Source organism: Nelumbo nucifera, chromosome 7 (genome assembly GCF_055504915.1).
Source record: "Nelumbo nucifera cultivar China Antique chromosome 7, China Antique-T2T, whole genome shotgun sequence".
Lineage (NCBI taxonomy): Eukaryota > Viridiplantae > Streptophyta > Magnoliopsida > Proteales > Nelumbonaceae > Nelumbo > Nelumbo nucifera.
Window position 1 is genome coordinate 55,784,432 of NC_142655.1, and position 26,470 is coordinate 55,810,901.

A 26,470-nucleotide genomic window follows, 5' to 3' on the forward strand; every position below is an offset into this window, starting at 1 on the left:
CATAGGAAAGAAATCCGGGTAGATTATGTACCTACAAGAAATATACTAGTTGACTCATTTACTAAGCATATAACAGGTGAAAATTTTAAAAAGCACATATATAATAAACTGGGTCTGAAAGGTAACTGACATCTCGGGCCTAAATGGCCAAATAGGATATATTGATGCAAATGGTCAGATGCCCTCAATTGGAATAACCTAGATGCAAGGATAAATCCTAAGGCAGATGGCATAGGCGCATAGCCTACACCAATGGGTAAAGTGTTTTTATGCATTATGCAGAATAATTCTTATTATTAATAGTAGTTGCTTGTTCTTTGCTGCTGAACAAACTATTGCCATGTCAGCATATCCTGCTTGGGGTTGGCTAGGTTGTTGAAAAATTTCTGGGCACTTAATCCTATCTAGTGGATACTAGTGATTGATCCAACAGGCAGAACAGGTCCAACTGATGCTAAATCCAAGCTGACACGTAACAGATGGGACTCTCCCAACCGTAATTTTTTCTTTAACATTAAAGAGAGCCCGCACCGATAAATAGGGCTTCTCATTGAGATCAATATATACAACAGCTGTCAGTCCTTGGGAATCAAGCCATTTTTGCTCATTTTTTAGCTCTTTGGTGCATTACTAAAGTGCCCAACAAGTGCTTTTGCTCCTTTATATTGGTTTATCTTTGTTGTGTCAGGGACTAGCAAGAGTATTATTATTGGGAGTGAATTACTGTGCAACCGCAGGCTCCTGATATCTCAATCAAGTCACCAACTATTGACAATGACTAAAACTGGCATGCAGCTTGGCTCTACCTTCAATGACTTGGCTACATTCTCTTAACAATGTTTGTGTTCCCTGGAACTTCCTATCTGACCATCAAGTAATTGTGCACAAATAATTAGCTCATTATCCAAGAAGAGAAACAGATAATTTACAACTCTCTCATTTCCTTAGTTTTATGCCACATTCTACTTGTATGATAAAGGACCCGACCTTGACACTGCAAACCTTGGCAATGGACTTGGACCAGTGGTACCTGAAGTAGAGGCTTCAAACTTCACTTTTCGGCTTGAACTATACTCCAGGGGTCCAGAACGACGAACATTCCGATGTTTGTTGTTGTCAGTACTGTGTAGACTTCCACTATCAGTATCATAGAACTGCTCCTGACTATGAGATGATGCCTTGAAGAAACCTGAATCATTTGAACTTGTCTGAACTGCAGAATCATTCCGATTTTGGCGGATTGCAGGAGATGCATGTGTTGTAGAGACATAAGGTGATTGTCGGGGTGATGGGCTTAGCAATGCCAGAGGGATGGATGGAGAATTTGCATAGTACTGGCTATATATTGAACGGAGAATGGCATAAGGAATATGGGATTCAAGAGTGCTCCTTGGGAGGTACGGAGAGAGCTCGCAAAGCTGGTCTAGGAAGATTAGCTTTGCTACAAGATGAGACCTGTGGAAGAGGCAGAATTTAGTTGCAAATACAGGAGCAATTAAGAATGACAGAAAAATGGGAAGAAAAACCAAAACCAAATATTTTAATAGAGATAAAATCTTATTCCTAAAATGTTTGTAATAGCATCACAAACACAGTTGTTAAAGTTTTAAACCCCAAAATATTTTGGCAGGTGTCTTGCAGAGCCTTTTGAGTGTCTCATAGGATTAGGACTAACCACTGAATGAGTCCATTTTAAATGTTATCTGTTAGACAGTGTATGCCCTTAGCTCCAATCAGCATGATGTACATTATGACATTTATTGTAAATGAATAAAATACATATTTGATTCATGTTATTATGGTGTGTTTCTGATGTACCACAAAGTTGGTTGGGGTGGCTTGTCTCGGCTGCTAGGGTGAAACCTAAGGTGCATGCAGTGTGGGTTTTCTTGAAACCCTGAACCGGACCAAAATTTCAGTATTGCCCTGGACCTTGGAGATAGATGGGAAAAACTGGAATGTTACACCTGACCCCTACACTCGATTATGATACTGCACTAGGTGTCGGATTGGGCTGTCTTTGATATGCCAATCAATGAGACCCTTAGAGGGGGTCAAAACCTGGGTATGTTGGAATAGTTCGAGAATTCATTTGAGTGGGTGATCATAGTGACAAGATCAGCCCTTTTGTCGGACAAAGTGAATGATCAAGGATGCACTCTCTCTGATGAAAACCTAAACTGCCGGCATTTGATTTCAATCGTTGAAATTTGTATTTGCAAAATATATTCATATGGAGATATAAATATATAATATTATGGCTTCAAAATGTTTGCAAAAAGTTTTAATTCTCGGGATCCATGTGAGTAGAAAGTGCAGCACTGCACCTTGCAGCCGAGAGAGGTTCTCTTTTGTCGGGTAATGTTTGATCATTATGGGCTGAGAGGTTAAGTGTAAAACCATTGAGGGTTATACCTGATGGGCTAATTTTGCATTTGCCCATAATCCTTGGGTCTTCATAAGATGGCTGGACCCAAGGACCATTTAGTGTAAATATTGGGCCCATTAAGAGCCCATAGTGTTGGATTCAGGGGTTCATTGTATTCAGCAGTGAATTCGGCCAGGCCTTGTAACAGAGGCTATGCTGAACCCATGTGGCTGATGTGTAGATCAATGATAAGGTCCCACGCCATACAAAGAGAACCAAGCTAACCAGCATTTAAGGGGAAGTGAGCCTGAAAGCTTAATGGGCCTAAAAGCCCATTTCGAACTAGGTTAATTAGATTAATTAAATAGGGGCGGGTCTGGGATTTGGAACAACACTTAAAGACTCTAGATCCAAATAAAGATTTGGATCAAAGGAAATCCTAATTTGATTAGGAAGGCTGATCTTTATCTGTAGATAAGATAAGGGATTATCCTTATCACTTAAAAAGTCCAGATCCAAATAAAAGATTTGGATTAGGAAACTCCTAATGAGATTAGCAAAATTGTCTCTTTAAGGCTATAAATAAGAGAGCAGGGCGAACCTTCAAAATACACTCACTGAATACAGAGAGAAGACAACACAGTTAGACTGATCTTGCCTTCTGCTTTTTTTCTTCTTGCTCTTGCTGCCCTACCCTGTTCGATCTCCAGTTCTTGGATTGGATCAAGATTTGATCTTGATATTGTTTTTTGCCAGAAGAAACAATTTCGAAGCTGTGTTCATCGTCCCATTCGATTCTTGATGAAGAATCACTAGTTCTTGGTGAAGAACTACCTGCTAATCCTGCCTCACCCTAAGCTGTGTCATCTTCAGTGGAGGGAGGATTTGGTACTCTCTTTGGGCGTGAACAACTACGTTGGGAGGAGCATTCTTGCATGGATTCCGTATCAGGTATATCCCTCCCTTATTTTTGTTTCAGATTTGGTCCGGTTTGGTTACAAGAATGAACCTTGAAAATGCAGTTTTTTAAATTTGGGAATAGGATTCCCGGATGGGAGTAAAGAAATTTTTGAAATTTCGCCCAACCTTCCTGTAGGGTTCGGTCATCCATATGATGGATCTTCCATCCCATCAGTGGTATCAGAGCCAAGTTCAAGTCTTGAACCAAATTGGAATAGATCTGAATCTGCGCAAATGGGCAGAAGGCGTTCTACCCGATTTGCGTAGTTAACGTTTTTTTCTGGGAATTGGTTCCCAGATTATGGGCAGATGATCTGGAAAATAAATTATTATTATTTTCTGATATTTATAGAATTGTTCTGTGAATGTTTCTTGAATTTTTGGGCTGCACATGTGGTGGAGATCAAATCTTTATGGTGCCAAGAATGGCACACCCTGCGATTTCTTTTCTATTCAATTTTGGTCTGTAAATATATATATATATATATATATATATATATATATATTTAGACAAATTGTATAGGAATTTGATGTGATGTAATAATAGAAAAATTAGGTTTTTTTTATTTTATTTCCATTTGGAGATTGTTGGAGCGCGCAACAGAGGAGAAGAAATTTTCGCAAAAACAATTTATGGGATCTGCGATTTTGCAGATATCGATTTTGCAATCAACGATTAACTGTTCTTTGCAGGTTTGCAGGATATCCAAGAAAATTACAGTGCAGCCCTCTGATTTTAGTTTCTTGATAATTTGATTATCTTGAATTAATTTATTTTCAGATTATTATTCTTGAATTAAATTTTGAACTAGACACCAAAACTTGGACCGATTTACACCAGATCTGGTCCAAACTGGTTGAACCGAATTGTTGGTTCAATGGGGTTGGTTTTTTCTAACTCTAATTCGATTCAGGCCAGAGAGTTGATGACCCACTTCAAGTTTTAATTCGGCCCACCACTGTAAAACCTCAATTTAATATGATAAAACTGAATCAGCCCTAATATAGCTACATGGGCCGAATTGCTTTTTGCAGTACAACCCATGTACCTAGATAATGTTATATGATAACATTATGGGCTCTGTTGGGCTAATACTGATTTAATCTAATTAATTAAGGATTTTACAGATATTTTAATTGATTGGATCAATTTGTTTCATGCATGTGATGTATGGATGTGTGATGTGTTATGTACATGGACCATAAGTACTTGGCTCATGATTATTTCGATAGTGGCTCTTTCGCACACCATGGCCATGGTGTCCATAAGATCATTAGATCTCATTTGGTGGAACCCACATTAGCTTCCTCCCCAAGAGGAACCGTGCGGAACCCTATCCGTTTAGGGCCCATTTAAATTTGGCTTTGAAAAAGCCAGTAGGAGCCACTTTGGTTTGACCTAAATAAAACTAGGGCGTAATATTTCATTCTCTCCACTGAAATATGAGTGCATGTGATAGGGAGATTCATATGATGAACTCTTTAAAGGCCTTCCATCATTAACATGAAGATGGGTCCTTCAGTAGTGAGGAAATGCACCATAAAATTGGACTATCCATTTGCTGCTGGATCTGTTGGATTGTTTCATAAGATGATAGGGGTGTCATAGACCGATGTGGGAGGGGCCTATCCTAAAATGGAAGACTCTCTCACGGTACCTTGGCGTCCACGAATATGATGGGTAAGCACTCACTGGACAGAAATGTTTAATCTAAAATGGCAATGAACCTTGTCTGACAGAGGCCAAAGGAAAAACTCATGAGATGAGTGGATGTGATCCTTCACAGAAGGTGGTGAGGTTATGCAGCTAAAACAGTTGGCTCCATGCACCCTGTGGTTTCCCACATTTCCAGAGCCAAAGTTCGGAGTCTCCGTCACTGAAATAGGAGGGGAATCTCAGAGATGAACAAAAGGAAATAGAACATAGATTAAAAGCCATATCTATGTAGATAACATGAATCAAATAAGGTCGTGGACTAATATTTGCTTTGCCTTTTATCAGAAATGGCAAACAAACAATTTGCCAAACTGTTAAACGACAATAAGCTTAAGGGCCCAAATTACGTTGACTGGTATCATAACCTTATGCTGGTTCTAACGTCCGAGAAATTGGACAAGGTTGCTAAGAACCCTGCTCCGGATCGTCTGGGTGATAGGGCTTCTGAGGCCCGTAGGAGGGAATATCAAGAACGGGAAGAGAAACTCTCTTGCCCGATGCTATATCATAGCCTCCTTAGACAATCAGATACAACGACAATTCGATCAAATCGAAGTGTCCAAAGATATCTTGGATAGTCTAAGGACTCGTCAAAAAGGTCCTAAAACAATTTATGACCGCACAAATGTCTAAGAACTAGCTAGTTCATGACTATTGTCTTAAGATGATGAGGTACATCAATGAACTAGAGGCTCTTGGATCTGGGCTAGGTCATGTCACCAAAGTTGATGCCATCATTTGCCTATTTCCTTCAATCAGTTCATAATGAATTACAATATGAACAAGCTAAATGTTAGCCTTCAGGAACTCAACAATATGTTGCAAAGGGCCGAAGAACTGATAAAGAAAGATGAGCCCATTGCCATGCTTGTTGAAAGTGGCAAATCGGGCAAGAAGAAGAGGAAGGCAAAGAAGAAACTTTAGAAGAAAACTAGCAAGCCTAAAAAGTAGAGGAAGGACAAGGCATTGGATGCTTGTCACTTCTGCAAACAGACCGACCACTGGAAGGGGAACTGTCCTCAATACCTGGAGACCAAGAAACAAGGTAATTTCAAATCCTTTGTCATAGAAACCAATATGTTGGTGACTTCTGCTTCCTGGTGTATTGACTCCGTGGCTTCTATTCATGCATGTAACACATTGCAGAGGTTCAGGACAAACAGAAGACTGAGTGACGGTGAAGTGATTTTTTACTTGGGGACTTCTGCAAGCGTTGCAGCTACAACTATAGAAACTGTAGAATTGTATTTCAGAGAAGGAATAATTACATTAAAAGATTGTCTTTATGTACCCAATTTGAGAAGAAATTTAATTTATGTTTCAAAACTGTGTGCGGATGGTTATTCTGTTCTCTTTAATAATGCGATTACTATCAAAAGGAATAACAAATTCCTCGCATATGGAGAACTTGAGAATGGTCTCAATGTTCTCCATCATTCTCTAGAAACAATTATAACCGAAACTACGTTGGATAATAACCTCAAGAAAAGAACCCGTGATACAGTTAATCCCACGTGCCTGTGGCATTACCGACTTGGCCACATTAACATAGATCGTATCACAAGATTGGTAAATGATGGTCCTTTAGATTTTCTAACTAGAAGATCTTCCAACCTGTGAACCTTGCCTTCAGGGTAAGATCATGAAACGACCATTTAATAGTATGCCTGAAATATCAACAGGCACACTTGACCTTATACATACTGATGTATGTGGTCCCCTGAATGTTAGGACACGTAACAAGCACATTTATTTTATAACATTCACCGATGATCACTCTCGATATGGTTACGTGCACCTAATGAGTCACAAGTTTGAATCATTTGAAAAGTTCAAAGAGTTCAGGCAAGAGGTCAAGAAACAGTTAGGGAGACACATTAAGGCCCTTCTATCAGATTGAGGAGGCGAATATCTCTCTGACGAATTCAAGGACTAGTTAAAGAAAAATGGGATAGTATCACAACGAGCTCTTCCTGCTACACCACAGCTAAACGGTGTCAAAAAGGAGGAACTAGACTTTATTAGATATGATCCGATCACTTCTCGTACACTCGGAATTACCCACATCCTTTTAGGGTTATGCATTGGAGAGTGCGATATACGTGCTGAATCAGGTTCCAACCAAATCTGTTCCGAAGACTCCCTATGAGCTTTTGACCAATAAGAAACCAAGTGTGAGACACTTGAAGATTTGGGGTTGTTCGACACATGTTAAAAGAACAAGTGCTGACAAATTGGAATCTAAAACCAGCCGTTGCTTATTTATAGGTTACCCAAAAGGCTATGTAGGGTATTTATTCTATGACCCAGGAGAACAGAAGGTGTTCTGTAGTCGAAATGCCCATTTCTTGGAGGAAGATTACATCTTGAACAATCATCGTCAGGAAGTTGTTCTTGATGAGTAGAGCTCAGGAGTAGTGGGAGATGTCCCACAAGCTCTAGTTAATAACCAACCTAGGAGATCTACCCGGGCATCCAGGCCTCCAATTCGTTACAGCTATGACCAAGAAAGTTACTTGGTGGAAGCCACGACCAGTGAGGAGGATCCCGTGACTTATACAGAAGCTATGTTGGACATAGATTCCTTGAAGTGGGTAGATGCCATGGGAGCTGAGAAGGACTCAATGGAGACCAATGGAGTCTGGACTCTGATAGATCCGCCCCCTGGGGTAAAAGCATTTGGTTACAAATGGATCTATAAGAGGAAGAAAGGCCCCGATGGTAAGGTTGAGACCTACAAGGCTTGTCTTGTGGCGAAAGGGTACGAATCGATTATGAGGAAACCTTTTCGCCCGTGGCCATGCTTAAATCCATTAGAATCCTACTAGATGTAGCAGCATACCATGACTATGAGATTTGACAAATGGATGTCAAAACTGCATTCCTGAATGGAGATCTTATTGAAGATATGTATATGCAGCAACCACAAGGTTTCATAACTGCAGGTCAGGAACACATGGTATGAAAACTTAATCGATCCATATATGGACTTAAGCAAGCTTCTAGGAGCTGGAACATCCGGTTTGACTGTACTGTCAAACAGTTTGGCTTTGAGCAGAATCCGGATGAGTCCTGTGTTTACAGGAAGACTAGTGGAGATATGGTTACGTTCTTGGTTCTGTATGTAGATGACATTCTACTAATTAGGAATGATGTAGGAATGTTGACTACGATGAAAGTATGGCTTTCGCAACAATTCTCCACGAAAGATCTTGGAGAAGCCTCTTATATCTTGGGACTTCGACTCTATAGACATAGATTGAAGAGGATAATAGGATTATCCCAGTCTACTTATATTGACAAAATAGTCAAGAGATACAGTATGGAGAACTCCAAGAAATGAAATGTTCTTTTCAGGCATGGAGTCACTCTTTCCAAGGGTATGTCTCCCAAGACACCTGAGCAGATTGAGGGCATGAAGGAAGTTTCCTATGCCTCTGCCGTAGGGAGCATCATGTATGCCATGCTGTGCACTCGGCCAAGCATTGCTCAGGCCGTAAGTGTGGTAAGTAGATATCAATCTAACCCAGGACAAGAGCATTGGACTGTTGTGAAACACATACTAAAATGCCTTCGAAGGACAAAAGGAGTTTTGTCTGGTATTTGATGGTAGTTCACTACAGATCGTCGGGTATACTGATACCGATTGCCAGTTAGATCCAAATGGTAGAATGTCTACATTTGTTTACATCTTTACGATGGGGTCCTGAGTAGTAAAAATAACAGTCCACAACCCAAGCCGAGCACATTGCCGTAAGTGAGGCTGCCTAATGAATGAAGGTGTTCATTCTAGAATTTAGAATTCAACACATCACCCATTCTACTGTTGTGTGACAACACTGGATCTACGGGAGATTGATGTTAAAAAGTAGCATCAGCGGAGAATGTGGCAGACCCATTGACTAAGCCACTGACATAAAAAGTGTTTGAGAAACATGTGGAAAGTATGAGACTCCGACTTATACCCGATTGGACCTAAGTGCAAGTGGGAGCTGTTAGATAGTGTATGCCCTTAGCTCCAATCAGCATGATGTACATTATGACATTTATTGTAAATGAATAAAGTACATATTTGATTCATGTTATTATGGTGTGTTTCTGTGTAATACCCTTAAACTGGACACATATGATACACGTGTTAGTTTAGAATCTTCACAGCCATTGCATAGATCTGGGGAGATTTATCTTGCAAAGGCTGACACTGATGTACCACCAAGTTGGTTGGGGTGGCTTGTCTCAGCTGTTAGGGTGAGACTTGAGGTGCATGTAGTGTGGGTTTTCTTGAAGCCCTGAATCGGACCAAAATTTCAGTATTGCCTTGGACCTTGGAGATAGATGGGCAAAACTGGAATGTTACACCTGACCCCTAGACTCGATTATGATACTGCACTAAGTGTCGGATTGGGCTATCTTTGATATGTCAATCAGTGAGATCCTTAGAGGGGGTCTAAAACTAAGTATGTTGGGACAGTCCGAGAATTCATCTGAGTGGGTGATCATAGTGACAAGATCAACTCCTTTGTCGGACAAAGTGAATGATCAGGGATGCACTCTCTCTGATGGAAACCTAAACTGCCGGCATTTGATTTCAACCGTTGAAATTTGTATTTGCAAAATATATTTATATAGAGATATAAATATATAATATTATGGCTTCAAAATGTTTGCAAAAGGTTTTAATTCCCGGGATCCATGTGACTAGAGAGTGCAACACTGCACCTTGCAGCCGAGGGAGAGGTCCTCCCTTGTCGGGTAGTGTTAGATCATTATGGGCTGAGAGGTTAAGTGTAAGACCATTGAGGGTTATATCTGATGGGCTAATTTTGCATCTGCCCATAGTCCTTGGGCTTTCATAAGATGGCTGGACCCAATGACGATTTAGTGTAAATGTTGGGCCCATTAAGAGCCCATAGTGATAGACTCAGGGGTTCATTGTATTCAACAGTGAAATCGGCTAGGCCTTGTAACAGAGGCTAAACTGAACCCATGTGGCTGATGTGTAGATCAATGATAAGTCCCACGCCATACCAAGAGAGCCAAGCTAGCCAGCATTTAAATGGAAGTGAGCTTGAAAGCTTAATGGGCCTAAAAACTCATTTCGAATTGGGTTAATTAAATTAATTAAATAGGGGCGAATCTGGGATTTGGATCAGCAGATAAGATAAGGGATTATTCCTATCCAATTAAAGAGTCCAGATCCAAATAAAGATTTGGACCAAAGGAACTCCTAATTTGATTAGGAAGGCTGATCTTTATCTACAGATAAAGGATTATCCTTATCACTTAAAGAATCTAGATCCAAATAAAAGATTTGGATTAGGAAACTCCTAATGAGATTAGGAAATTGTCTCTTTAAGGCTATAAATAAGAGAGCGGGGTGAACTTTCAAAACACTCACTGAATACAGAGAGAAGACAACACAGTTAGACTAATCTTGCCTTCTGCTCTTTTTCTTCCTGCTTGCCGCCCTACCCTGTTCGATTTCCAGTTCTTGGATTGGATCAAGATTTGATCTTGATATTGTTTCTTGCGAGAAGAAACATTTTAGAAGTTGTGCTCACTGTCCCATTCGATTCTTGCTGAAGAATCACTAGTCTTGGTGAAGAAACACCTGCTGATCCTGCTTCACCCTAAGCTGTGTCATCTTCAGTGGAGGGAGGATTTGGTACTCTCTTTGGGCGTGAACACCTACGTTGGGAGGAGCATTTTTGCGTGGATTCCGTATCAGGTATATCCCTCTCTTATTTTGGTTTCAGATTTGGTCTTACGTTGGGAGGAGCATTTTTGCATGGATTCCGTATCAGGTATATCCCTCTCTTATTTTGGTTTCAGATTTGGTCCGGTTTGGTTACAAGAACGAACCTTGAAAATGCAGTTTTCTAAATTGGGAATAGGATTACCGGATGGGAGTAAAGAAATTTTTGAAATTTCGCCCAACCTTCCTGCAGGGTTCGGCCATCCATATGATGGATCTCCCATCCCATCATTATCTTCATCACTGTTCACTGTTTTTTTCAGTGTTGATCATATGATTATGCTAATTTTTAGAGTAGGTGGACTAGTGGTCACCTAGTTCCCAATTGACCCATCAAGTAGTGGATCTGTGTACAAAATATGTCAAGAATTTCTGCGTTGACAACTCTCTCATCAATGCAGAACTTCCAAGGAACTCCAAATATGACTCAAACAGATACGAGAATTCAATTTTCAAAAAAAATTCCTTCGGTTGCAGTAAATCTAAAAGTAAATGCTTAATGATAAGGTAAAAATCAAAAGGTCCAGATTTTGATCTTTACGTGCAAGAATATCACTGAGCTTCTGAATTTGGTTGGACCTCAGAGGGCATAATAAATTTTATCAACTTTTTGAAATTGCTGAAAACCTATAACTAAATTTATATGTCTTAAGGTTGATCTATGACAAATTAAACCAATTTCAAAGAAGAGATAAGAGTATTATAACATTATATGAGCATGACCATACCTGTTATTCTCACTCCATGAATCGAGTATAATCCCCGCAGAACATTTAATAAATAGCTGCATCAAAGACTTTACGCTAGCTTCAACAGACAAACGGTTTTGTATTTCAGGTTCTGAAACCTCGGCAGCATGTCCATTTGAGAGGGACTGCTCTTGTTGCTGTTTTCTTTCCACTCTCACAAATTCACTCCCTGCCATTACAGCATTGATGCACCTGCACCAACAAATTTCTGTAATTAATGGTTGAGGCTGTATTATTTTATGAAGCATAACAGATAGTTCCAATCTTTCACTGTGAATGAATAAGGTGGTCAGGTGAACATGCCATCTGGCAGTGGTAAAGTCTCCTGATTGTAGTGGAGACCTAGGACAAATCCCACCTTCATCAGGGTTCTGGGACCCCATTATCTAGCCCATTTAAAATTAAGTAAAAAAAGGGGTTAAGTAATTCAACCGAGATGATACAGGGGATTCAGATATGCCCATAAACCGGATGATATATGCATCCCCATGTCACGGAGGAACTATCATATTTCTTAGCATGCAGTTACTTGATACAACATGATTAATTTATTGTTATTATGGAAAGCATGACCACCTTGCCAAGCAGTGCATGTTGTTGTTGAAGCCCCCATTATTGACATTGAAGGCAGTTGTGTTCCAGATATTGGATGTCATGAATGCAGCAAACAAATATGGCAGCAGGTTCCATGAACCATCATTGGCACCCCCTACCTCTTCCAAAATTGATTTTATCCACTCTGAATCATGATCACTACCTACTCCAACACTATTTGCAACTCCCCTCAACCTCCTAATTTCGTCCTTTTCTAGTATTTCATCAGGTAAATGCTTAGAAATCCCAGCCAGCAAAGAAAAAATCAGAGGTGCACCCTCTTCCAGTACTGCCCCAGAAGCCTCTGCTAAAAGCCCATCAAAAGCTAGTGCTTGCCCTGCTTGAATGCAGAACCCAAGTACTGTGTCCATGTCCACAATCTGCTTCAAATTCACCTCCCTTTCTATACGATCACCGGAATGCATACTTCCAGCAACTGCATCAAGTGCCTCACGGTTTGACCGCAATGATGTGTCAATGCAATTCAATAATGCAGCAGTGTGTTCCTTCATCATTCTGTCCAATCTGTCAACCCCATAGCCACCAAATATACGAACAAAGGCCTTCAATTCCCTAAGATCTGTAACTGACTCTGCAAAATATCCACCAACAGGCTTTGTGCTCTTGAAGCACTTGCGGATTGGTGCAAACAGAATTCCTGCACCTGATGCATCCTTGACAATGTTTTCAATATACCAGTTGCATACAGCTTCAATAGCAGAACCAGTATGTTGATCTGCCGTTTTTTCAAACAAGTGCAGTGAGGAAACAGGCCCAGAAAAGGCTTCTGTTAGTAAAACTTCCCTGATTCCCTGAGTGAGGTCCATGCTAATATGCTGTTCTGCTAAATGGACTATGCTAATGTGTCTCCGGATCAATGACTCCAGAATAGATGGGCGCTGAAGATCACTATCAGTTTTCAGTACTGCAAGCAGTCTCCTCCTAAAGTTTCCAAGGATGCATTCCCTCATGTACTGAATAGGGACAATAGGTATGTCATGATCAAAATAGCATCAGTTTGATGTGACTATTCTAAAACACATCAGCAAAATATTTAGAAGGATAAACTTTATTCCAAAGAAAACCTAACCGGAAAACCATTGAACATTGATTCCATATGATATAAACTACAAAGAATTGATAAATAACTGAATTTGGAGCCATATAATGATTGAATAAGAGGAAACATAGAAGATAGAAACATGAAAAATTGATACCAAATTGACTATTTCATAATAGTACTTCTACATATAGACTCCCTTTCACTAATCCCTGGTAATACAATAACATAAAACTCTTATTTCCAAAGAAAGTTATAAGATCACAAAAATAACATTCCAACAAGTAACAAAATATTGGTTCATCATATTATGGTGTTTCAAATGAAAATAAAACAATAAAATGAAAGTTTTTTTATTCATTAAAGTTTGATTTTTTCTTTGAGCCTTTTATTTTTAGTTAATAAGGCCTGAATCAAACAAAAATTTTAATTTTTCAGCAGGTAAGTGACCCAAGCGTTTATGCCATAAGTCCCAAACATTATTTCTATGATTCAGAAAGGAACTAGAAGTGGAGGAACTGAAATAAGCTGATGATGCTGTTGTTTGAGACTTCTTGAACTCCAATGCAAATAGACGACCCTACCTGTGCCCCTTCCCTTTCAAACATCCATCTTGAGAGAAGATGAGAGTGTTACCTTCATCAATTAATTGGCCAACAAAAATCAAATATGTAGTGAGATTAGGAACAAGAAGGGTCTTGGTAAGAGGGAAAGATGCAGTGGGTAAAAGCTTAAGAGATAGATCGCTACTACCAATGATGTTTAACTTTTCACCATTGGTAGTAACAATATGAGAAGGAGAAGCACAATATCTGGCAAACTTACTAGGTAAGGTAATAGCAGAAAGAGCAGAAGAAATAGCAGATGTTACCATTTGTCGAATGTTTTCCTCAACCATAGATGCCAGAGAATCACCTTTAACAAAAGAATCACCACCAATAGTAGATTTCTTACTCCCATGTGCTACAGTATCAATGTCAATTCCATAGGTTGACCCTTCCAGTTTTATAGGAATAATAGTCTCTATCGGATGCCATTTTAGCAAGAAAACAGCAGTCCAGGCACAAGGATATCAGAGAACCAAATTCAGCAATCAAGAACTCAAGATGACAGTCCAAAAATCCTTTCAAATATGAATTTGAAGTCTGAATCAAATAAACAGGAAGCAAGAAAACCCTAGGATGACACCAGATCTAGGGTTATAGGTTGATTGAGTCAGCTGATTGAGAGAAAACTGTGATTTACCAACACAACAGGCGTCTTTTTCAAGAACAAGGAGGTATTTTGTGCTGATCAAAACAGTCCTTAGAAATCTCCAAACCAGAAACTGAGTGTAGGGTTAAGAAGAGGCTGAGAGAACCCTTCAATCTGGAGAGAAAAACTCAAATCGCAGGCTGATGTAGAAGGCCTGAAGTCCAAAAATGTTGCAGTCCAAAAAAAAGGAAATTGAACAGTGTTGCCGCCCCAAGAAGATCAGAACTCTGAAAACTTCACCAAATCAGATGCTGTTAGATCAGGTCTAGGCGACACCAGATCTGAAGTCCAAAGCTGTTGCAGTCCAAAAAGGGAAACTATACAATGTTTCCGCCCCAAGAAGAAGATCAGAACTCCTTTGAAAATTTCACCAAATCAGATGTTGTTGGTAGGGAGAATAGATCAGGTTTAGGCGACACCAGATTTGAAGTTTGGCCTCAAACCAATGTCTCCCAAGAGAGATCTAATGAAATCTCTCCTGCTGGTTGCGCAAAGAAGACTGAACAGAAAAGGGTTGATCAAAACAGCCCTAATACAATAGGATTACTGCTTCTAGTGAGGTTCAAGAGAGAGAGAAAATAGTAAGAGAGCAACCTTCTCTGATACCATGTCAACACTCTAGACTGAATAGAGAAAAGAACAAGAATAATCTTAGAGATGTCAAGAATGAATGACCCCCACCTCAAAGAGTCTCTTATATATTAAAAGATATGTACAATTACAAGAATGCCCATATAGGGCTGAAAGAGAAAAGAAGAATAAGATGTATAAGTAATATACAACATGGACTATACTAATAAGATACATCAAATTACAGAGTCTGCACATGGGCGACTACTCCCTTAGGGCTGAGGTAATGGGAGTCATGGAAGGGGTAAAAAGAGCAAGGGACTTGAATATCAATAAGCTGGTCATAGAAGGTGATTCTGAGATAGTAGTGGGCTGGTTAAAGGAAGACAAGATTGGGCTTTGGAACTACAACAATGAGAAGAGGAAGTTTAAGTGGTTGACTATGGACATTGATGTAAAATGTATTTGGATAAAGAGAAGTGCCAACTCCTTCGCTGACAGTTTAGCTAGGCAAGGGGTGCATAGGGATTCTATTTTCTGGGCTCATTTATAACTGTTTTTTATCTTCTGATCCCTAGGGGAGCTAAGATATTTTATCACCCCTCCTTTGTATTTTAATCTCTTATTAATGAAATGCTCCTGTTATTGATAAAAAAAAAAATATTACAAAAAGAGACAAAACTGCCCCTGCTTAGGTGGCCACACGTAAAGATAACCAATACATAATAAACCCATGCCCATACACTTAACAGAAGAAAAAACATGATGGAGAATTAAAGGCCCAAGCCCACCTCTTTATGTTCCACAACATTTCTCTTTTTTTCCCCTCTTTTATTTCTTCTTCTAATTGATCTATATTTTTTCTGTTCTCTCTACAGCAAGAGTTCACCTCTCTCTTCAAATTTCTTGATCATTCTTTGGTGCACAACAAGAACCCTACTTGCTTTTTCCTCCATATTTTTCATCTCTAATCACCCCCACAGCCTTGTTCACCCCACAAAGTCCACCACCATATCGTAAATTAGTAGGACCCTAACCCGTCCTACATCAGTTTGGTATCAGAGCCATATCAGAGTCAAATCAAGAGGTATCATATCCATATCTAGAGGTAAACATGATGAACCCCACAGTTAAAGAAGTCAATGCCAAGGTTGATGATTTGGTTCATAGCTATGAGGAAGAGAAGGATTGACTCCATGATCGAATTGACTATTTTACATCTAAAGTCACTTCTTTGGAGCAAAAAGTTGCTGCAATGAATCACAAATTTGACACTTTGAATGCCAAGATTGAAGCTCTAGTCATAGGGTTAGGGAAAGACACTGATGTTGGTGAGAGTTCTTCAACTGCCACATATAATGAGGGAGTTTATCAGTCTGTTTCCTTAGCACCAATTTCTCAGCCCATTATTCCTCCACTGCTCCCTATTGCACTTACTATGTAGCAACTACTTCAACATGAAACAGCTATTGATATTCCTCCTAGGGCCACAACAGCAACCACCACTATATCTCCCTTGTTATGAACTTGATAGGTGAGTTAAATTAGATGTTACTGATTTCTATGGTGATGGATCTCCCGATCTTTTTGAAGACTGGATACGTAGTTTAGAATCATATTTCCAGTGGTATGACATGACAGAAGACAAGAAGGCATTCTTTGCCAAAGCAAAGATGAAAGGAACAACATGTGTTTGATGGATTAGACAAGCTGAAGTTATGAGAAGATCCACAAACAGTGCATGCATCTTCAACTTATGCAGTTACAACAAGGATCTATGACAGTTGAAGAGTATGTTAACAAGTTCTACCATTTAGCTATGAGTCTGAAATGCAATAGACTGATGACATATTGATATCAATGTTCCGGAAAGGTTTGAAGCCACAGATTGCATCTGGATGGTCTACTAACAGACTATATTCAATGTCCGATGCCATTCAGATTCCTATCAAATTGAAGAGGATCTCCATAGAAGATCCACCTTCCACTCAAATCATTCCTTTACTTTTGAACAGCATCGTAGCCACTCTCAAATGACCATTTGTGCTTCTACAGGTTCTACTCCTATCTCAACCTGTCCAAGTCATTTACTTCTACAATTAATTAAAGCAGTACACAGCTGTAGATAACTCTAGGAAGGATATAAAATGCCTTTATTGCAAATGATTTAGTCACTTTTCTTCTCATTGCCCAAACAAAGTAGTAGCTCTTATTAGTCATCTAGAGAATATTATAAAAAATGAAGTCATAGGACCTGAATCAGATTCAACAGAGGAGATTATTTATGAAGATGATGAAGATCCATGTCTAGTATTATGACCTTTATATACAACTCATCCAGTTCTTGAGAACGAAGACTGGAAGTGTAGTAGTATTTTCCAGACATGTGTACGATGCCAAGGACAACTTTGTCTCATGATGATTGATAGTTGCAGCTGTAGTAACATAATCTCTGAGGATGCTGAGAAGAAATGGGTCTTAAAGTGGAACTACACCCTGACCCATACAAGGTCACATGGGTTAACAACACAAACCTAAAAAGTAGAGCAGTGATACTTGGTGCAATATTCCATTGGAAACTTCAAAGATACAATGCATTGTGATGTTTTGCCTATCAAAATGTACCATATTTTGCTAGGACATCCATGGTTATATGATTGTAATGTACAGCATAATGGTAAGGAAAATACATATTCCTTCTTGTCAGACAATGTGTATCTCATTGATGCCTGGACATAATTTGTCAATACCTAAGCTTGAGAAGACTGCTGGTAATTTTTTGCTAATGTGTTTGCCTAATGATAGAATACTTGTCTCTCTTTCCAACTCAATGGGCTCAAGTTTTTCTCAGAGGGGGAGAATTGATGCAGCAGCATGCACTTGGTTAAATCAGTTTTAGTCTCTTTGGAAACCCAAAAAGAAGCTAACAGATTTGAAGAAAAGGTCTGAAAAATGCTTTTGGCCTCATTCTCATCTTTAAGGAAATTTACAGGAGAAGAATTGGTGAAAACTAAAAGAGGGGTCTCCTTAGTTTTTGTTATTTTGAAATTACTATTTATAGTAATTCTCGGACTTATTATCTATAGTAACTATCGTAATTGCTATTTTTAGTAAACTCGCGGTTTACTACTTTTAGTAATTTCTGATGTTTTTCAATTTAAGTAGTTTTAGTTGGATTAAGAAAGTGTTATTAGAGTTTTTTAAGAGTTGGAGTCCTTAATAAATGTCCTAATGGATTAGTTATGAATTTGGCTTAGTTCTAAAGTAATTAGGAATTGTGTTGAGTCAATTTCCTAGTCCAAACTGGAGTCTAAAAAGGGACCTTCGAGTAGTAAATTAAGTCTATAAACAGAGTCATTGTAATTGGAGTTCAAAGGAGTAATTAGAAGAAATAAAGATTGGTTTAGTGAATTCTGGTTGTTGCCAGAAGGTTTGCTGCTTTTTCCCCTCTTTTTATTTCTTCTTCAAAGTGATCTATCTTTTTGCTGTTCTCTCTACAGCAAGGGTTCACCTCTCTTCTAATTTCTTGTTCATTCTTTGGTGCACAACAAGAACCCCATTTGCTTTTTCCTCCACATTCTTCATCACTAATCACACCCCCAGAACCTCATTCACCCCACAAAGTCCACCACCATATCCTAAATTAGTAGGACCCTAACCTGTCCTAAATCAGAAGGGATATTCGAATCCAGCTTTCACCAGCAAATTCAGATTCGAATTGGATCAGATCCCACTAATTTGCAGTCCATTTGGTGTGACGGTAGAACTTTGGCAGACTCCTTTCCTAGTCTTTTCAATGTTAACACAAACAAAGAAGTGACAGTAGCTGAAATATTTTATCATTCTGGATCAAATGGATCCTGACCCCCATTTTCAGGAGGAATCTCTTTGATTGGGAAATCAATAGGCTTGAAGAAATGTCACTCCATTTACAACAGTACCAGCCAAAAGTTTCAGAAGACAGCAGAATTTGGAGATGGAATTTTCTCCATCAAATCAATGATGCAGCACCTCTGTTTGGGCCATTCTTCCTTTCCCTATAAGGTTGTTTGGGCAAGAAAAGTGCCATTTAGTCTGGACTGCAGCCTTGGGCAAATCTCTCACCGAAGACAAGCTAAGCAGCAGAGGTATTTCAGTTACCTCCTCCAACTGTCCCCTTTGTAATTCAGCCCAAGAAACAGAAAATCACCATTTTGTGCATAGTTCAATGAGCAGGCAAATTGGGAATTACCAGATGGCCAATCTGCACTTGAACTGGGTATTGTCAGGCACCATCATTGATTTCTTAAGGAGCTAATATATTGAAGGCCTTGAAGCAATGATAAGATCATTTGAGGCATGATCCCTGTGGCTGCTTTTTGGTCTATACAGAGTGAAAGGAAGAGTAGACAATTTGAAGGCAGAAACCTCTCATATAGATGATACACAAATGACAGCAAAATTATTTTTTGGGCAAAAGCTTCAAATCTTTCAACTGGCACTCTCTTTTTGTAATTAAGCTGTATACGGATATTGTGCATTCCCCTAGCATGCACAGCTATTCTTTGTAATGGGGTTTCCCTTTCTATACAATATATTTTACCTTCTCTCTCTCAAAAAAAAAAAACTTACATTTGTATATAGATATTTGTCATTAATTTGTTGTTACTCACCCTTAACAAATTGGTTTAGGGTTCTAAAACCACATTGAGTTGGATTCATGTTGAGAATTCAACAACTCAGGTTGCATTGAGTTGACCTCAATCCAAACATTTTGTCCTCAGGTACATAACCAGAATACATGGTTTAATAGTAAATTCATATGATTGAGTTAAAGAGTAATAGTTGGGATTCAGGCAGAGTTGAATTAAACTTGATTAAAAGAGTAATAGCATATTAGTTCTGAGAAAAAAAGTGTCTCACCTCCCTTAGAACAAAAACATGGTTTAGAACACATATAGGTTCCATATCATTTAAAACTGAACACAGATTTGTCAGCCTCTGCATGGCAGCCTCTAACCTGTAAAATACACAAATCTTAAAGAGTAAAGACCATTCTTTTATTCCATCACAAAACCTCCTAAACATCCTGATAAATTGCTACAACTTACATTTTAATAGAATTACTGTTTTCAGGGTAACTCTCGTAACCTGGCAACAACAAACCAGTAGTTCCTTTTGGAGATTTTGCCAAAGGGGTTGAGACTTTTGTTGCATGATTCATGTACATGGCTGCTTGCTCTGGAAGAAGCTGAAAATGTATATAAAATTTGACTTAGAATATCATTGTGTATTCATTTATCCCTTCAACACTTGTCCAACATAAACAAAAAAGTAATCACCTGCATCTCCAAGGAGCCAAATCCTCCTTCAGAATCAAGAATATTTATTAGTCCTTCCAATCCACCCATGATGGATTCAATGAGAGACTCAACATATAAAACTGCATCTCGGCCAATTTTTGTTAACTGCATCAGATATGAATAAAGAAACTATCATTAAATGACTTGCAGATATCTTGGTTGTGCAGTTTACAGGCTTGTCCTTATTCTACATGACAATAGATCCAATCAAGGATTGTAACTGCAAAATTTTTCATAGACTTGGTTCATCAATGTAAACATGGGAGAGGAGGTGGAGTATCACATTTGTGAACGTCTTCACACTAACTATTCCACAATACATTGACTGAAATTGCAAAACATCTAAATGATGTTAAAATGCTTTGAGGGAAAATTTGGTTGTATATTTTCTGTAATCAAGGGCCATCCATTGGTGTTATGTTAAAGTCTTGGTCTGATAAGTGTGAGAATGTGGGTTTGAGTCTAAGAGCAGCCACTTTATGAAAAATCTTGGTCTGACAAGTATGAGAATGTGAGATGTTAAAATCTTGGTTTATTGAGTGTGAGAATGTGGGTTTGAGTCTGATAGCGGCCACTTTATGAAAATAATGCCAAAGGTTAGGTCCATATCCAATCCACACCTCCCAAGATCTCAGATATCTGGACCCAACATTGGGTACTGACCTTTATATTTTCCTTCGTCAAAATTTTGAATTTTGGGTTTACTAATTGTTTAGGCACATATTTGAAGTTAAGCGGATAGTTTTGACTTCTATTAAGATGATTACTAAAAAGGGGGAAGGTTGTAATTTTCTTTTATTAAACATGACAAGTCCATATGTGGTGGGATAGGATGAGCTGGTTTGACTGTTTAAAAATTAAAAGTTGGAATGGCAAGCAGGCAAACCACAAGAGTTTCCCCTGAATCTGAGATCTAAACTGGAGTAGAAGTGACTGATTTGTAAAGTGGATGAGAGGGAAAGTCAGTTGTCTGTCACCTCGTTTTTCTCTCTCATTTTTCTGCCCCTCGCCCCCTCTCTGTCAGGGTATTTGTAGAAAAGTAGAACTTTCTGGAAATTCCCTTGTCTGCTTGTCACTTTGTTAACTTTCGTCTTTTCTGTCTTTTGTCTTTTTCCATATCATTAACAATTATGGGATCACACACTCTGAGTTTATTATAGCAAATCTCTTTTCATGAGCCATGCCATACTCTATTCATGTACCCAGTTTCCCTTTCCTGTGGTTACACATGCTCAAGATTCTTTTGTCCTATTATTCTCTTAAACCTGATTTCTTCTGAAAATGGCTAAGTACATTATCAGAATCGTCTCTGTTTTCAGAATTTGCAAACTCATTACTGCAGAACTTGTTACTATGGCCTTCCGCGAGGCCATGTTACACCATGTAGTGTGATATATTATTTATAAAAAGATTGGGGGTTGTGGGGGAGATGAAATTCTTCTCTCCCACAATCTCCCCTTCCTTCCAACTTCTGTTCTCTCTTCTCCCTCTCTTATCTTGTTCTCTTGCTGTTTGCAGGTCAGATTGCACAAGAACAGGATATGAAAGCAGTAGATCAGATTAACCTGCTAGTCTATCCTTGTAGTCCTGCTGTTCTAAAGATACAGTCATATATGGAGTGAGCCCTCTATTTGAAGGCATTCAAAGAGGGTATGATGCACATGTGATGTGAGCAGGTCAGTCCTGCTGTTCTAAGATATGAAGTATGCTTGGACAAAGAAACAGTTTTGATGGAGCTTACATTCTTTAATCACATAGTCGCCCTTTTTTTTTTGATAATTGTCAGTGTGAGCTTATCTTACACCACCATTCCCAAGATGGGATAAATGAGAGTTGGGTCAGGTTGGCTGTTGGCAGTTAACACTAAAACCTTTGCCAACTCTCATGGTCATGGGTCCTGATTGAAGAACCAAGGGTATAAGAGATGCGGAGGTAGAAGGGAACTGTCAAATAGTCATTTTCTGGTTGAATAACCATGGTGAATTGCCTTGGAGGTTTAGGCCAAAAGTAAGGCAGGCACTTGCTCTAGGGGCGTCTGTGAATACCTCATTTAATTGGAATCCTAGAAGTGCTAATATGATGGAAGATGCTTTAGCTATAACAGGTGTTTTAAAGGACCAGTTGGAATGGGGATGTCCAAAGCCGGGTTGTAATGTGTAATTAGTATTTGAATGGTTTTCTACTTTCTTTCTTGTCTGAAGCTCCTTTGGCTGGAGAGGCTTTGTAGTTGGCATTTTGTACTGTTCTTTCATTGTTACTGTTTGATTCATAATATAATTTCATCAGTTACTTATCAAAAAAAAAGGATCCTAGTTTGTCTATTTGTAGCCAATCACATATAATTGAGACAAGGCTAAGATGATGATGATGAATTGGCGCATAGTCATCACATTGACTAGAAAGGTCAAAAGGACTAGTCATGGCCTCACCAATCACCCCATTGATAACACTGCAGCCAACTTTATTGATTTGAGTATCTTTAATACCAATACAGGGGTAAAATACCAGTTGACATCAATAATACAGTGTTAAGTGTCTTTTAATTCCACAAGGATATTTAAGTCTACTTTCTTAGGCTTGTTAGGAGATCATGGATAGAATATCAAAACAGTATAAGAATATTTGGCATTTAAAATCTACAAAAAAAACTTAAGTTTCTTTTCCCTTTTCATCTTTAGCAAGTTAAAATTCACCATGTACAAGAAGTTTTTTCATTTCCTTCATAAGATTCATGAGTTTATTTGGTGGATTTATCACACAACCATTTACAGCAAAATTACATAAACTATATTGTATCTTGTGAATTCTTCCATATGTAGCTGGCAAAACAATAGAAATAATATATGCAAAAAAAAAAATACATACCTCTTCTGGAACAATCATAGACGCACATTCTGGAAAACTACTGGCAACACCAAGCCATGCACAACAGTGCTGTGGACGCCCTTCTGGCCCAAACATGGTATTCCTGAAGACCTGATTTAACAATTCACATTAAACTACATAGAAGCAGCTTTTATGGAAAAATGAAACAAGTTTTTGAAAAGTTTTAGAAGGGGGAACTACAACAGCCAGAGGCAGTGAAACCAATTGTCCACCCAGAGAAACAGAAAGGGGATAACTTACTGCTGTAAGATGATGATGGTAGAAATACAATTTTTTAAGACTGCCATGCTTTGATAGCTGAGATTCAAGTTCATCAACACACCTGCAATGTCACGGTTGTTTTAGAAATGCATGCACGCAATTAAAGTTGATGTTATTAATGTATCATTGCACTTGTATATTGCATTTTTTATTGGTAATAGTCAAATGTATTCATTAATGAAAAAAAAAAATATAAACAGTAGTAATTACATAGATTGCAGCGATTAGGCTAGCATCAGTAACATAATCCCAAAGATCATAGACACAACTATCCCTCCCCTAACATTCCTTTTACAACTGAGCTCAATAAAACTGATGCACTTACATATTGTGTTCTGAAAGCAAGCCAATTTTTTATGTAAATACATTGAGACATTGATCCTAATTCTACAAGTTTAATAATCAGTTTCTACTTTCTAGAACTACAGGCTGTTATGAGACCCACCAGTAGATGCATGGTAATGGTAACTCAGATGCCCTTATTAAATTTTTGGATATGTGAACTGTATAAGAAATGGATTGGGGCTTTGTCAAAGTGGTGAATTTTTCAGTACTGCTTGTTAGATAGGGTCTAATTAGTAGATTTACAGAAGTCACATCCTATTAAGAAGGATAGGGCCTCATAATGTATGTTTCTGAAAATAACTAAAAATGGCCTACATGTTTACTTAGTTTGGTTTCTTTCTGGAATTCCTTAATTAAATTTTCATTAGATGAACTTCTAGGATAACTGTCTTACATTTGAATTTCCTTCAGTTTTTACCTACCCTAAGAAAGAAAACAATAAATATGGACTTGCTGATCAACATTTAAAATGATGAAGGCAGTGGTTGCAGCAGTAGGAGACCTTGACCATTATATACCATTAATGTGGCAAAACCATCAAGATGTTGCAACTTTTACAACAATTTTTAACCAAAATATTGTACTTGGTATCTCATTGAAAGAACTAAAATACTATTAAACCATTATAAATGGCAGAAAATAGTGGGATAGCAGCACAGCTGCAATTCTAATGTACTTAATAATTCATTAGTTGTAATGTAGTAGTAAAATGGCATTATCTAACCAATCTTCTGCCAGTCATTTATTCAAAATTTCAAATATATTCTTGGCAAGAGGAGATTTATAAATGAACAGGAAAGTATATAGGTGATGCTATTCACAACCAACCAAAACATTCCAAGAGAAAGGTACATGGTCAAGGAGTATGCTACCCAATTGGCACACTGAAGGATATGTCAATATATATATATATATATATATATAATAAGACAACCCAGTATAACTCATCAAAGGATAGCTATGGGGAGATTTGTATGCTTATAGCCCCAAAGTTGTAAATCATAAGGCTTTTCATTTTTCTTGTTGTTTTTTGAGAAAAAGGTAAAGTATAGCATTTCATTAATATTTAATTAAAAAAAGCCACCCCTGTACAACTAGAGGCTGTACAGTGGAAAAATACAAACAAAAAACTGCCCATGTTACCCTATAGAAAACCCTTGATGGTTTACAGAAAGATTATCATGTACAAAAAAAAAAAAAAAAAACTATAGCTCCTATCTTTAAACAGCTCGTGAATGGACAACTTTTTCCCATTATTTTCTGAAAGACTGAGTCATTTGAGCTAATCTTGTTCTGGAAGATCTGGTATTTCTTTCCTGACACACCACCCAAAACACAACTGCAGGCATCATGTCAAGCAATCCTTCCTCTTTTGCTCAGGCCATCCAACATCCAACCTCTTCTAAAGTCCATCACTAAAGCTGGAGAACACCCTTAAATGCAAACAGGTTCAGAATCTTGATACAAATAAAATATGAAAGCAACAATGGAGCAGTAAATGATCTACAGATTTCGTACAGCAGTCATATATAACACATTCAGGCACCAGCCAGTCATCCCTCTCTTCAGCAGGTAGTCTCTTGTGACGATTTTATGCAAGCATGCATTCTAAATAAAAAAAAGGCCACTTTAGTTATATGTTCTCGCACCAAACTTTGATTACTCGAAAATCTTAATCACTCATGATGGCCAAATGGTTATAAAAAGATCTGACAGAGAACTGGCTGGATGGCCTGAGCTGTAAAACCTCTGCAGCAGATCCAACATGGGTCCAAGTTCTCAATCATTCAGATTTCTGTGGATTGGGGTACCCACATAATGCTTCCATCTTGTATTTGAATACAGTCTACCACACTCAACCTCATCTGCAGCCAGGTGAAAAAGAGACGGAAAAGCATCCATTAAGGATCTATTTCTGTACCAGAAATCCTTCCAAAACTTCACTTTTTGACCATTTACTACATCAAATCTCAATCGCTTTCTGAAATGACTATAAGCCTTTTCGCTGTTCCATACTTAGCTTGGATCTTCCTCCTCCATAGACTTCCTTGCTGCTCCCCAAACCTCCAAAACCACTTGCCGAAGAGTGCAACATCCATATCTGTCACTCTCCTTTCTCAAACCTCCCCACTTATTAGAAAATACAATGGAAGATATTTAGTTTTCCATGAAGCTAGTCACTTTTCCACCCGTTAACTAATGATTTATTGAAGATTTATTAACTAATTCCACGTTCTTAGAAAAATTCTTTGATTTTTTAGATTTTCCAAATATCTCAACAAAATTTCCTCGTCTCTGCACGGCATAATGTCTATCAATATCAAAAATGCAAACCATGGTACCATCTCAAGTTCTAACATTCTATTGCACACCATCACTGTTTCCATTAAAGCTTGGTCTTTGGTCTGGCTTGTCATAGGTAGATAAGGACAAGATAAACATTCACAGTCATTACTCCAGAAATGGTTGTAGACCTAACTTGTAGACAAGGACAAGTTGTGTCATAAGGTGGTGGTAAGTATTTGTAGGATCTCAAACAACAAATGTGATGTTGACTTATTTGCAAGGGCTATGAGTGCTTCTCCTTGGGTGGAAATTCATACTTAGCT

General features: G+C 38.4%; 1 protein-coding gene across 3 annotated transcripts in view; it reads right to left on the bottom strand.

Annotated features, from left to right (window-relative positions):
* Nucleotides 1–747: 747 nt before the first annotated feature.
* GRL (transcription activator) overlaps nucleotides 748–26,470 on the bottom strand; it is a 112,410-nt gene continuing 86,687 nt past the window's right edge. For all 3 annotated transcript variants that reach the window (XM_010262303.3, XM_010262304.3, XM_010262305.3), the window contains exons 17-24: nucleotides 23,496–23,577; nucleotides 23,235–23,345; nucleotides 20,349–20,474; nucleotides 20,118–20,257; nucleotides 19,930–20,026; nucleotides 12,126–13,117; nucleotides 11,529–11,741; nucleotides 748–1,455 (exon numbers count right to left, since the gene is read on the bottom strand). In XM_010262303.3, coding sequence (XP_010260605.1) covers nucleotides 963–1,455; nucleotides 11,529–11,741; nucleotides 12,126–13,117; nucleotides 19,930–20,026; nucleotides 20,118–20,257; nucleotides 20,349–20,474; nucleotides 23,235–23,345; nucleotides 23,496–23,577 — 2,254 coding nt within the window. In that variant the 3' untranslated portion in view covers nucleotides 748–962. The remainder of the gene's footprint in view (nucleotides 1,456–11,528; nucleotides 11,742–12,125; nucleotides 13,118–19,929; nucleotides 20,027–20,117; nucleotides 20,258–20,348; nucleotides 20,475–23,234; nucleotides 23,346–23,495; nucleotides 23,578–26,470) is intronic.